Source organism: Anas acuta, chromosome 1, assembly GCF_963932015.1.
Source record: "Anas acuta chromosome 1, bAnaAcu1.1, whole genome shotgun sequence".
In the NCBI taxonomy this organism is placed as follows: Eukaryota; Metazoa; Chordata; class Aves; order Anseriformes; family Anatidae; genus Anas; species Anas acuta.
In genome coordinates, this window is record NC_088979.1 from 70,719,881 (window position 1) to 70,732,789 (window position 12,909).

Consider the following 12,909-nt stretch of genomic DNA (forward strand, 5'->3'; position numbering starts at 1 on the left):
GAAAGTCAGGATTCATTCTCCTGTCTCCTGAGAGAGGCAAAGTTGGCATATTCACAACAACAAACAAGTCAAAGATGTGTTTCCATTGGCAAGGCACTTGCAAAGGAGCAGGGGTGGGCAGGTGCAGGAAAAAGATTTGGTAATGGACTCTGGTGAACACTGAACAGCTCTTTCATAGAGAAAGGAGTCAAATGTAGCTATGTTATTGATGAAAAACAAGATTTGAAGTTAATTCTAGCATAAGAATACAGATTCCCTTACTTCTGTAACACCACACCTGTAAGATTTTTTTTTCAGCTCATAGGAGCTGAAAAGATCTAGCTATGTGCTTGCTAATTTGCACCGGGAGACCATAATTATTTGCAAAGCCTGAAAGATACATTTGCTTCTATATTCTATAGCTTTAGGGGAAATAACTCTTGGAGAAATCACACAAGGAAAGAAACTTGGACATACATATTCTTTTTTTTTTTATTATTATTACTTTATAGTTAATTCTGAAACTGTAGAGCTCCAGACTCTGAACATCTCTTACCCAAGTGCAGGAGTCCTTTGCTTTCATTTCACCATTGCAGCAGAGCTATCAAAAACTGCCCAGGATATTCACAACTTTTTCCACAAGGGAAAGATTGCAAAATGAACAGCTGTCTCAGAAAGGCTGACAGAAACCAAGCCTACTCGTTACACAAGCACAAAATATTTAGGATTGCTATAGTCCAGCCCTCTTTCAACAGAACAAAGAGTAAGAAAAGCCCTTCCAGTAATCAAAGAAATAAATAAATTCTTGGTTGGAAAGAGGATCAGGAACGAAACAAACTGAAAAGTTATCTTTCTGCAGACAACATGATGAAGGGTATTTTTATAGCCTCACAATCTACCTTGATTGAGATAGTGCTTTTCCCTCCTCCCTTGTTCGTAGTTTAAGTCAGATACACACATTTACAATTAGCCCATGTCACCAGTGACTGAATTTAAAGTACCACATCACATCTGTTCTTGATATTAAAAGGACAACTCAATCTAATCTCAACAGCATAAGTTAGCCAAATTTTTAATTTTTCACGCAATCAGCCTTATATTACTTTATGAAATTAAGTCCTCATTATAGTGAAAAAAAAAAAAAAAAAAACATCAACCCTACAGGAACTTAACCATGTAACCTGCTCCGGAGAGAAATGAAAGATATTTAACTACTGGTCCTTCAAGCTTATGCCATCACACACTGTTAGCAGAATAAACTGGATTACCCAGTGCTGTTCATGAGCCATTCTGATGCATCACAGCACTGCTAAAGCTCGGCTTCTAGCGGAAATAATGAGAACGTTCAGAATACTTTGTCCTTATGTTCTTTCTAAAAATCCAGTCATTTGCCCTTTAAATCAACTGCATACTAAGGATAGCCTTCCAAAAATCTAACTAGGAATTTGTTATGAACCATATTCTTGCCAAAACAATTTTTCTCTGTATAATCCAAATTAATTCCAGCCTCTTTAATAAGCTGGGCACCTTACATGTTCAAGGAGCACGCCTCGTTTACACACACACACTTAAATCCAAAGTCTACACTGGTTCCTCCTTCCTTAGCAGGACATGACTATATTTATGCCACAAATGAGTGCATAAAAACACTCCCATTGATATTCTTACATAGTCAGAGTTGAAGCTTCGCAGACAAAAGTCCACCTAAGATCACAAGATACACAGTCCACAGTGCTAACCATGACCTGATTTGCCTTCACTAAGCTGCAGCTAATGAAAGGGAAAAGCAAGTTCGGTGACATCACGATCATTCCCTTGTTGTCTCTAAATAACCTCTTTTCTTTTAAACAGTCCAGTCAACTTCACCTTAAAAGCAGTTAGGCACTCTATTCTCACTCCCATTCCTTCTGTGGAATCAACACTGTCTGTAAGTGGCCATTACATTGCAAAGGTAGAGTAAAGCCATAAGCCAAAAGACATGTGTTCTTATGCCATAATTGTAAGCTGGCCACAAGAATAGGGTGAAAATTAAGTTGGTGTTTCTTGCTATGAGTATGCAGTATGAACCTAGATCAATTTTATGCCTCTGTTTCCTTTTTTTTTTTTTGATAGGTTAAATAAGCCAAGTTCTAGCTTCTTTCAGTAAAGTTCTTCAACATCTTGATTATCCAACAGTTGTTCCATTCACCTATTCTATAATGAGAACTATCCATTACCTCAGGTATCCAAGCTTCCTGAATGCTTCAGTTAACAGAGAGGTACCTGAATATTGTATGAGTACCTGCTAAAACCCAGGACATTTCAGTCTTCACTTTTCAAATTTATTAGTGTGCTATAAAGGTAGTTCAGTTTACCTGGAGGAATTACAGTTCTAGACAAGGTCAGAACATCCACGCTGCATCACCTATGCTACATCATGTGAAACAGCAAAACTCTACAGAACACTAGGCAAAATGCTTTATGCCAGAGGCTAGCAACATATCCTCAGACCTACTCTTGAGTACATTTTGATAGCTAGCTTCAAGGTCTTACTTACATAGGCTCCCCGCTATGAATGTACTCCCATAACAGCTCTTCAGAAAGGTCTGAAAATTTTACTTTAGTTTCTTCATAGAAATCAGTGATCTCTGTCTCTAGCTGATTACCTAAAGAAAGGAAAAAGCTGCATTAGAAACAGAAATTTCTAACATGAAAATAGTAGCTTAGAGAGTAACAGGGGTCTCATTTCACCTCATTAATTTGAGATTTTTGCTAGAAAAAATATTACAGCTATAAAATTGTTAATAATGCTCTTTAGGGACAGTGAACTTCTGTTTACCTCCCCCTCCACATATTCATCATTTTCAGTAAAAGCTGAAAGCTTGAAAAGCTTACATCTTCTAACTTTGTAGTCCTACCTTCAAGCTAACAGGCTGCTCTCCCTGTGCACAACACACAAGTTGATGCTTTTGCAGAACTGTTTATACACTGCTAGCATATACATCCAGCAACAAGAATAAAGAAGTCTGCGAACACCCTTCTAACTTTTTAACTGTTGTCAAACAACTCATAACACATCATAGATAGAATTGCAGCTGTTACAGATGCCTGACTGTGCAGCTGCATCTTTACTGCAGACTCAGGCATTCAGAGGTGCCATCTGCCGCCATCAGTACAATTTTCATATCATCTCTCACAAAATAAGAGAAATATTTCAGCCCTCTATATCTGGAAGTGGTTACAAATTCTTACAAATGTCAAAGGTGCTATAAAATATTGCACACCTGCATGTGGGCCCCAACATTGTGGGGCTGTGAGGTACACTGTGAGTCTGGTAAAACTACAGAGCAAGACTGCTCCAAAATATGTTCAAAAGAAAGCAGCCTTACAAAAATGGTTATTATTAATTCACTCTTTCCTATAAAAGAAAAGTCGGAACTCCTGCTACTGCTGTGCAAATCATTAGTGTGTATTCCAGTAGCAGTGGACATTTTTTGGGAAGAATGAGGAAAATCTGCAGTACAGACCACAAGAATACTATCCAATTGGTGATGGCATAAGAGTTGAAAAATACTTAATCACACATAAGAAATTTTAACAAGTGTTAGTAATCTCTCTTCCTATACATGTCGTTCCATATTAATACGTAGAACTCTCAGTTCAAGATGGAAATTTCATCTAACATCTATGGGGCACTTAGCAACAGCATTACAGTTAAAATTAAAAGAGTACTCTAGAAAACTTTCATTGAATCACTTGAGGAACACGCCGACTTAAGGTATTTTTATTCATCTGAATATACCACGGCTTAAATTTATAAGCTACGGATGAGACAAGCTGTCATTAGCATCACTATTGCAAGTGTGTGCAATTTTATTTTCTTCTTAGAGTAAACAATGAAAGGCATTACTATTCTTCCTACATTCCTTACAGATACGACTGGACAACATTTGATTTCTTTTCCAGCAGCTACTCCTTCTACTGTAAGAATATTAATAAGGGTACTGGAAACACTGACCTTATTTCTGTTACAAGAGCTACGAGCAACCATTCTAATAAAAAATTAAAGTTGCAAAGAATTTGTCAACAGAAAGAGAAATGAAGTTTTGGACAAGATCTTGACCCTGACAAAATATTCACTGATGAAGTCTTGACATAATTATCAGAGGAAATCCCTTAACCAAACACTCCTGCAAGTTTTACTATTAGGGTGCTCAAAAACCATTTGTTTACTGAAGAAATTATCCAATAAATAGTATAGATGTATTGCTCTTTACAGTTCAATAAAGACTGAGGCACTACGCCAGTATTTTACTCAACTCCTAAAAATAAACTTTTGTTTCCCTTATTTTCTGAAAAGGGAAGTATATCAAAGTTAGTGTGAATCAGATTCTGTTCAGTCCCACAGCTTGTAGTACTGTATTTGAACTTCATATAGAGTATTCACACAAGTTCACACTGGTCTTTTAGTTAGTCTCATAGCTTTCAGAGATAGTATTTTTATAGTCTATTGTATTTTGTCTTCTACCCTCCAGTGTGAACACTGAATGCAATAAGGATAGCTTCTGTGAGGAGTTTTTTATTTACATATCAATATGTTAATTTTCATCTTGAGCAGGAAGCCAATTCAGACTGTATATGAAGAACTTACACTCTGTTTCTTCACCTGTACAAGTCCTTATGTAAATAATTGCTCATTAAAATACTGAGTTTTAATAAAATGACCCATGTACCTTTACTGCTGCAGTGTATAATAGCCACTCCTGTGAAAACACTGTGCTCTTTCCCACTCAGCCTGTCATGGAAAACAACATTAAGAAACAGTTTAATGAACCCCATCACATGTAAAAATATTCTACATAATTATGTTACCACAGCCTGTGCAACAGACCATCACGTAAATATATCACTTGATGTCTCTGACTTGTATCCTATACAAATTTATTTTATTTATTTCAATATAAGTGAAAAAGACATTAACAAAACAAGCCAAACAAAAAAGTTGAAGACATTCAGTTATGTTGTTTCCAAAGGTGACACAGCTTGGACTAAACAAGCTTTTGTATGGATTTCATCCAGACACCCAGGGATCCCACAGCAAGCTAGAGAAACAAAACCAGAGTGTACAGGAAGACAGCTCATGCTCACTCTTACCCAGCCCAACTCTCAGCTGAGCTGACGTGGAAATCCTGAGCCAGGATGATCTCTCATAGTTGGCTCCAGAGTGCCACACTGTGGCTGATTAATTGTGAGGGCTTCAAGATTTTTTTTTTTTTTTATGTAAACGCAACAGAAGTACAGAAGTACAATAAATGCTAGGAAAACTTAAATTTTTGAAGAGACTAATTAAGGAATAGTCTCATGACCAAGCTATAATTTGATGTGTCCAGGAGCATCTCACTCTTAATAAACACCACAGGATTTAACATAATTAATTTTAAAATGAAACGATGAGTGAAAAGTTTTAGTCTGACACCTTGGATATGTATTTTATCTTTCCTATTTTTTCCAGTTTATATAGAACACAATTAACAGGAGTTTAATTTTAAGTGCATTTCATATGCACGATTAAGAGAATGAACTGCTGTACCTTCAAAAAAATCAGACATTTGTGTGCAATAGTAGACTACACTCTTTAAAAAAAAAAAGTATTATTTTTGAACTAACCAAGCTTGGCATGTTTTTAGCAAAAACAGAGTGTTCAGAAATATCTTGCCAGACAGATTCCTTTGGGAATCTCCTACTAATAACATATGCTGCTGTCACTTACTGGAAAGAGCGGAAAAGCTACTGCTGCTAAGTTAGTAACATGCCACAAAGAATAAGAATCAGTTTATCTCATCAGTGCAAAAAAAATAATAATCTAAAATAGACTTAGAGAGCTAAACTCAAAAAAAAAACACCAAGCCCCTTATATTCTCCCTAAAAGACTCTAGAGTTACCATGTAAACTCCTGAATCAAGTGGAAGATATTTTGTGTTTTCTCCCCCATACAAGAGAAGAACGACTGGATTCGTCACATCTCAGTCTTTCCTGAAAGGTGATTAATTTATTTCAGTTTCTTGGAGGAAGAAAAAAATCCTACAACATACCGTTCATCTTAAATGACAAAGTATCCTTCAGGAAAAAAAAACAAAAACAGAAACAGAAGCCTAAAAACTGCCAGCCCATCCATTGAAAACAGTGATGGAAGGGATTTTTCCCTCAGTTAAACTAAAAATTCAAAAAGGCAGCATCTGGGTTGGATGAACACTACAAGATGTACCATAAATGGGGATTACTTTTCAACGCATTCTTATAATTAGTTTCACTATTTGACCCTGCTTGAGCAGAGGTGTTGGGTAAGATGACCTTTCAGAGGTCTCTTCCAACCTCAACCATTCTCTAATAAATTCTCTATTGACAGTATCAACTCTGAATATAAACCAAAATCAATATCCACATTCTTCTTGGAAAGTAATTAGCAAATTATTTATCGAAAAACATTTAAACTAAAGGACATTGTTTTAAATTGAGCTACCTTGTTTCCTTTCAAAGGAAACGTCCAGTCATCAATGATTGAACATCACTATGTACTCTCTCATACATAGAATTCTTTTTCATTGAACTTCAAGACTCAAAACACTTCTGTCCTCTTTCCCAAGATGGTATCTCTCCATATCTTCCCTTCCTGTACCAACTGAAGCATACAGTCTTGTGATAAGTGATTCTGAAAACTAATTCAAGTGAAAATGGAACGGTTATACCTCTTATCAGCTCCCTGCGGTGAAGCAACAAGAATAACTAGCTGTGATAAAACCACATCTAACTCTTAGACAGAACTGACATGGTATTTAAAAATGTTTGAAAGATTTGTAGCCAGACTTCTTGATACGCACCAAAAAAAACATAAAGCTGTAAAAACAACTTAATAAACATATTTGGAAACTTATTTGAAAGTACAAACCTTGACAACATCCTATATGCATCTTGCTTATCAACTGGTTTCTCCAGGATCTGCTCATCCACGGACTAAAACAGAAAGACAGAGATACCGAGCTGTCTTCTCACTTTTCTTGAAACTGAGGCCAGAAAAGAAAAGATTTAAACCATGACTTCAGACAAGCCTTCAAAATAAGTCTACTGAGCAGAGCAAGAAGCGCAGATACTTCGGTAGAACAGTTAACTTACTGTCTAGCACCACTACCCTCCAGCAAAAAAAGCTCTCCAAAAGGTAATTCAACTTCCCCTGACTTTCACCGTTTACTGTCTCAGCGGAGATGATAGGCATAAAGTTGCTCACCCCATGTGGGGCAACATTAAACAGTTCACATGATCTGGACTTCTTGACAGTAAGTCACCTGGGAACAGAATTTCTATTGCACAGGAACCCGTATTACAGAGGATCAAAGGCAATAGTTAAGCAATACTAGTGTCTCTGGAAAAAACAGTGCTAATATTCCTAGCACCCAAGATACCAAACATTGCTTCGTTTAGGAAAAAAAATTATAAACACATCTACAGAACCCTCAAAACACATCATACTTCAGGCATAACTTTTTAGCAAAAAATCACTTTCTAACTTTAAACCTAAAGATTTTCTACAATTATCATAAATTAAAACAATGATAAGGCATATAAGACCTCTTACCACAATAGTGTCTGCTCCTATAACAATATCAGGTGTCCTCAGGTGTTTCTGCAAAGGCATAAAGAATGTATTTCTCAAAACAGGAAGAAAGAACAAAGCCCGGTAAAAACCTGAGGTGAGAAAACTTAAGTTGACCAGTTTACAGGCAGGACTACACAGACCTGAAAACATGACACTTTCTCCTTTTGCACTTTTTACAAAACAGTAATAATTTATATCACCATGAAAGTGAAGAAAAAGGAGGCCTGAGCAGACTATTAGCAGGTTACAACTTTGCCAAATACATTACTGATGAACAAATACATGTACGTCCAGGAAAGATCTAACTGCATTCTCAGTTTTTTCATTCTTTTCATTCTCATTTTCATTTTTTCATTCTCTCTTTTTTTTTTTTCCCCCCCCTTTAGCTACACTTTGCTTCTCTCTCAAAAGGAAACATATACAGCCCATTTTGGGGAACTAAGTAGGGGTATATAAAGATTCCTTCTAGCCCTTTCTTGGCTTTAAACTAACTTGTCTTACAGGTGAATTTCGATTCACTTGCATGTTAATGAGGTACACAGCTACGATTTAACACCATTATATTAACACGTTTGCAGGGAGGCACTTCTGCAGATATGCTGTTGATAGCTGGAATTAGTTCTATTTAAAGCACATCATTTAGAAAAAAACCTTTGTAATGAAGTATTTTGAAATCCACTGAATTAGCATTATCACCAGCATATTTTGCAATGAAAGCCCAGTGTAAGTTAGTTCGTGGGTTTGTACTGAAAATACAGTCCTAATGTATTCTCTGAACACCATTCTCTGAAAAAGAAGTCAGCAGAAACCTGGATAACGATTTACATTGAAGATCATGCAATATTTGCTTTGAAGAATGGTGACATCTGGCAACATTGTTGGTTTAAAGCGTCTGACATTCCCTTTCTGACATCAGTATAGGTTCAACAAATATACTCCTCTCTTTCAGGGCTTCTATTAAGACATTATAGTACAGTTTGTAGAATCTCATCAGCTAGACTGCTGAAAAGGTTCTGGTAAAGAACAGCCTTATCTGCTCACACTGCTTACAGACAAGGGCAGAAATCAAATATGCTACTTATAAAAGTTGGATTGCAGGTTTTGGCAATACTTAAGATTCAAAATTGTTGCCTTGACTACAGAACCTGAAATTATCAGCTTCTCACTCTTAGAGCGAACATCAATCTCTTTCTCCAGAATGCTTTACAGCTGAACGCCTTGTTTTTCTGCTTACCTCCAGCATCTTTATACTCACAAATTCTGAACTATTACCTTGTCACAACTGTTCAGTCAAACTACTTTTCAATGAAAGCTACAGCAAAGCACTGGATTCAGTCAAGTAATACCTGTAATAAGCAACTGTCAGGCTAAGATGCAGTCACAAACATGACTGCTGAAAGGAGATACCAATTATGCATCCCAAGCTGAAGCAGGTACACTTCTGACAAAAAATGCAAGCTATGTCTGCTTGTAGAAAGCCTGAACTGCAGGCATTGGACCTTCTTTTGAGTAGGTAAGTACATTTCAGGGATGCCATCTCTCACAAATGACAGAAAACATCCATTTCCTTTAAGTGGGTCAAAAAACACTCACAGACCACCTCAGAAGTATGTGCAAATTAAGTCCCTGTAACACACGCCATTTCAAGACAAAAATCTCGCTGCAGAAATAACTGGTAACTTACTACGTGCATTCTGTTTGCTACTTCCAGGGCCTTCTGCTTTGCAGTTTCTACAGCATATTCATAAGGGGCTGCAAAAGATGACTTTTCAAGTGTCTCCTTAAACCAGGATGGAACTACCTCAAACCGTAGGCCCTGTAACAAAGAAAAGAAAGCAATACAGTCAGCCTCATGTTGTTAAAAAAAATAAATTGCTTCTATTATAGGGTTTTGTGTTTTCATATCATTTGTAAGTAGTCCAGAATAAGAAGCCTCACCAGAAATAACTTCTGAACTAGTATGCTTATGTTATTTTCCTCTATTCCACCACTGGTGTTTTCATTGAATCCATCCATGGCACTTGCGCAACAGTACTGCATGCTTACAGGATCTTTACCACCTGCAGTTACGTGTTATTATACATGTGATAAGTAGAAACCAAGTGCCAGTTATCTGTGGTTTTGTCAAAATAACAACAACTCTCCCTGCTTCCTGCCTGCAGATGACACACGTACACCTCCTGCACCCAGCAGAGACACCGTGCTTCTAATAGCTGCGTGCACGTCTGAACCTCTGTGCTTCTCTACACCTCTGTATTTCACAAAAAAATATATTTTCTCTACATTTAAGTTCTAATTTCTCCTACAAGAAGGACTCTGTGCAATCTATTACGCATGCACTGAAGTGCCATTCAGAAGCTTCTTGCAGCCAGACTGGTGAGGTCGGTGCGTGCGCCCAGGGGCGCAATGCTCTGACAGAGGGGATCCAGCTTCTTCATCGCTGTGTGCGAGAATAAGAAGTGACACTGACCTTACTCCCCTCGCTGCACGCACCTAACGCTAACCCCATGAAGCAAGGGAGACGGTAGGCCATTTCCAAATTATTTCGGCCCACAGTAAGGCCTCCCAAACTTCCCTGTGACATGCCAGAGGTAGGCATGCAGGCATTTATGAGTCAGAGCCAGCCTTGCTGCATCACCTCCCTTCCAGCAGTGTATCTCAATCCACACGTACACCAATCTGCACGTAAACCCACCGCCACACAGGCGCTTGCTTACAGAGAACCCCTAAGAAAGAAAACCGTGATCGAAAACAACGAAAATAAAGTTTATTTTCTCAAGCATTCACGTGTGAACTGTCCCCCCCCCCCCCCCTCCCCACACACACCCTCCCCCCCAGCCCCTGGGGCACCGCCGGGAGGGGCAGGGCGGTGCGGCTATGGCCGGCGCGGCACTCACCACGTTGGTGAGGATCTCCTGGCGGCGCGGCGAGGCGCTGGCCAGCACCACCCTCTTGCTGACCAGCTTCCCCAGCACCGGGTTCAGCGCCATGGCCGCGGACACCGCCGCACGTCCTTGCCCTTCTCCTCCTCTTCCTCCTCCTCCCCCCTCCCCGGCGGGGCGGCCATATAATGGCGGCGGGGCGGAGCCGCGGCAGGCGGGGAGGGCTGGCAGGGGGTGGGTTGGGGCCGTGTGGAGGCAGGGGGCACTGGGGAGGGAGAGGCATCGGCCGCCTCTAGGAGCCTCTCCCCCCCCCGCCAGCAGTTGTCGAGGGAAAGTGTTCGGCAAAGAGGTGTTGTCGGTTTTGGTTTGGTTTGGTTTGGTTTGGTTTGCAGAAAAATGAGATGTTATCGTCACCGGATGATTTGATGGGTATCTCAGTGGATAGGATGTCCCCTCTTTGGCCTTTCGTGTGAAGGAGAAAATAAAAAAGGCTTAATATAAAAGCTCGGATATATTCCCAAAAACTTGCAGATGGTATGACAGTAGGTCATACCTGGCTGGCTAGAAAGAGAGCGAACTATGTACCCTGGCATTAAAAAGAAAAATATATCTAGTCATAGCAGTTTGCATTCAGTAACAGAGTCTCTTGACGTCCATCTCATTCCATACATATGTACATACATGGCCAGCCATGGAGAGCAGCACCAGCAGCCACGCTCAGCACCCACACAAACACCAATGGCCTCATCCTCTTCTCCCTGCTGGCTGGTCAGGATGAAGGTCTGTTAGTGGGAAATACGTGTATGTATACACACATACCTACCTATTTAGCTATATACACTGTGAGCCCCTGCAGGATCTGACTTTAGACACCCAGTCTATGCATTAACTTGCTCCCCAAATCCCCAGGTCTCCCCAGCTGCTGACACCTGAGCCTCCAAGCCGTATCCCCACTCCAGTTGCAGATACAGATACACAGGCACCCTCACACATCTTCCCCCACCCAGGCACATACACAAACGGGTCTCCCCGTTGATCTTCAGGCCCCATGGACCCTCTGGCAGTCAGCCTGGAGCTCCTGGGTCCTCCAGCAGCCACTTCCCCAAGTTGTGCCACACTCACAGAGACACACACCTAGCTTTCAAGATACTTACCCTACTCACTGGCTAGTACAGCTTGAGGTTTGATAGCCATCACATACCAATTTGCATGCCTTGACTCCTTCCAAGTGCCTCTGTCCCGTGGCCCTTTTTGAGACCAGACTCATTTATGGGCAGCAGTGACTTGAGATCAGGTCTGAAATTTGTCTTCAGAGACATTTTTGCTCAAATAATCATAAAATATTAAGAACCTAGGGAAGTTATGCTAAAATGAAAAAGGAAATAAAATGCTTAGATTAAATACAACTGTGAATGTGGGTTGCTGTCCTTAATATGCAAGGGGACTTAAGTAGATGTTAACATCCTCATCAAATCCGTAACTCTGAAATAATTCTGGGGTAGCTGGAGAAGTGACTAAAAAGAAAGGGCAAGTGTGAAACAGGGAGAGGAACAGTCTCTGCTTGTCATAGAGCTTGTCAGATCTAATTCTTTGCTCTTTTCACAGGCCAGTGAAAAGTGACATTTCTCCTTGCAAAAAAAAAAAAAAAAAGAAGATACCACAGAAATAGAATCCTGAGTATCCTTCATATGATCCCATTATAATTTTTGATTGAATAAAAGGACAAGAATCTCATCAAGTCACAGAAATGCATGTCTCCTGGCACATACAGGTCAAAGATTTGGAATTAGTCCTCTGGGAAAAGTATTATATCCCTATCTCTAATGCCTGAGTTCAACATAAGCCTAAAGCTTAATTTATGTACCTCTTCATTATAACTGCAATATGAACCAAAGAAAGGGAAATTGCACTTGTATGGATGTTGCAAGGATTTGGGACGTAATTCTTATCTGAAGTCATCTTTTTATACACTGAATTGCTATGTGTGGGATATAAGCAAGTTTGATAAACTTAATTCAGATACTCCAGAAGATTAAGATGATAATGCAAAGTTTTACATAACAATCCAGTAACAGTCCTGATTTTATTCTATTTCTGTTCATTATATTCAGTCTTCTAGTGTACTTTCACCACTATAAATGTGAAGTAATGATGGTATGCCTTCCATCCAATGCATGTATTTACACAAACCTTGACAGAAAGAATGCCTTCTGTTCCTTCCAGCTTGTTTTGATAGATAATAATGAAATACAAATCTGCTGTCTCTAGTAATTTATAGAGGTTATTAGGATGTATGCAACATATATCATTACTCCTGCTTGTGGAGCCCAATTAACTCAAGTGTAAGACGAGCATGATTTACCTCCCTTGACTGAATTCTGCCTACGTACTGCTCCTCTGATTTGCACAAAGAACTTT

The 12,909-nt window shown here is 39.3% G+C and overlaps 1 protein-coding gene across 2 annotated transcripts in view; it reads right to left on the reverse strand.

The window, feature by feature from the left end:
* ASMTL (acetylserotonin O-methyltransferase like) overlaps nt 1-10,691 on the reverse strand; it is a 28,509-nt gene extending 17,818 nt beyond the window's left edge. The window contains exons 1-6 of one of the 2 annotated variants that reach the window (XM_068681868.1): nt 10,507-10,691; nt 9,294-9,425; nt 7,589-7,636; nt 6,905-6,969; nt 4,692-4,753; nt 2,516-2,624 (exon numbers count right to left, since the gene is read on the reverse strand). In XM_068681868.1, the coding sequence (XP_068537969.1) occupies nt 2,516-2,624; nt 4,692-4,753; nt 6,905-6,969; nt 7,589-7,636; nt 9,294-9,425; nt 10,507-10,599 (509 nt within the window). In that variant the 5' untranslated portion in view covers nt 10,600-10,691. The remainder of the gene's footprint in view (nt 1-2,515; nt 2,625-4,691; nt 4,754-6,904; nt 6,970-7,588; nt 7,637-9,293; nt 9,426-10,506) is intronic. The other variant, XM_068681861.1, reaches the window with a different exon arrangement.
* Between the last annotated feature and the right edge of the window lie 2,218 nt (nt 10,692-12,909).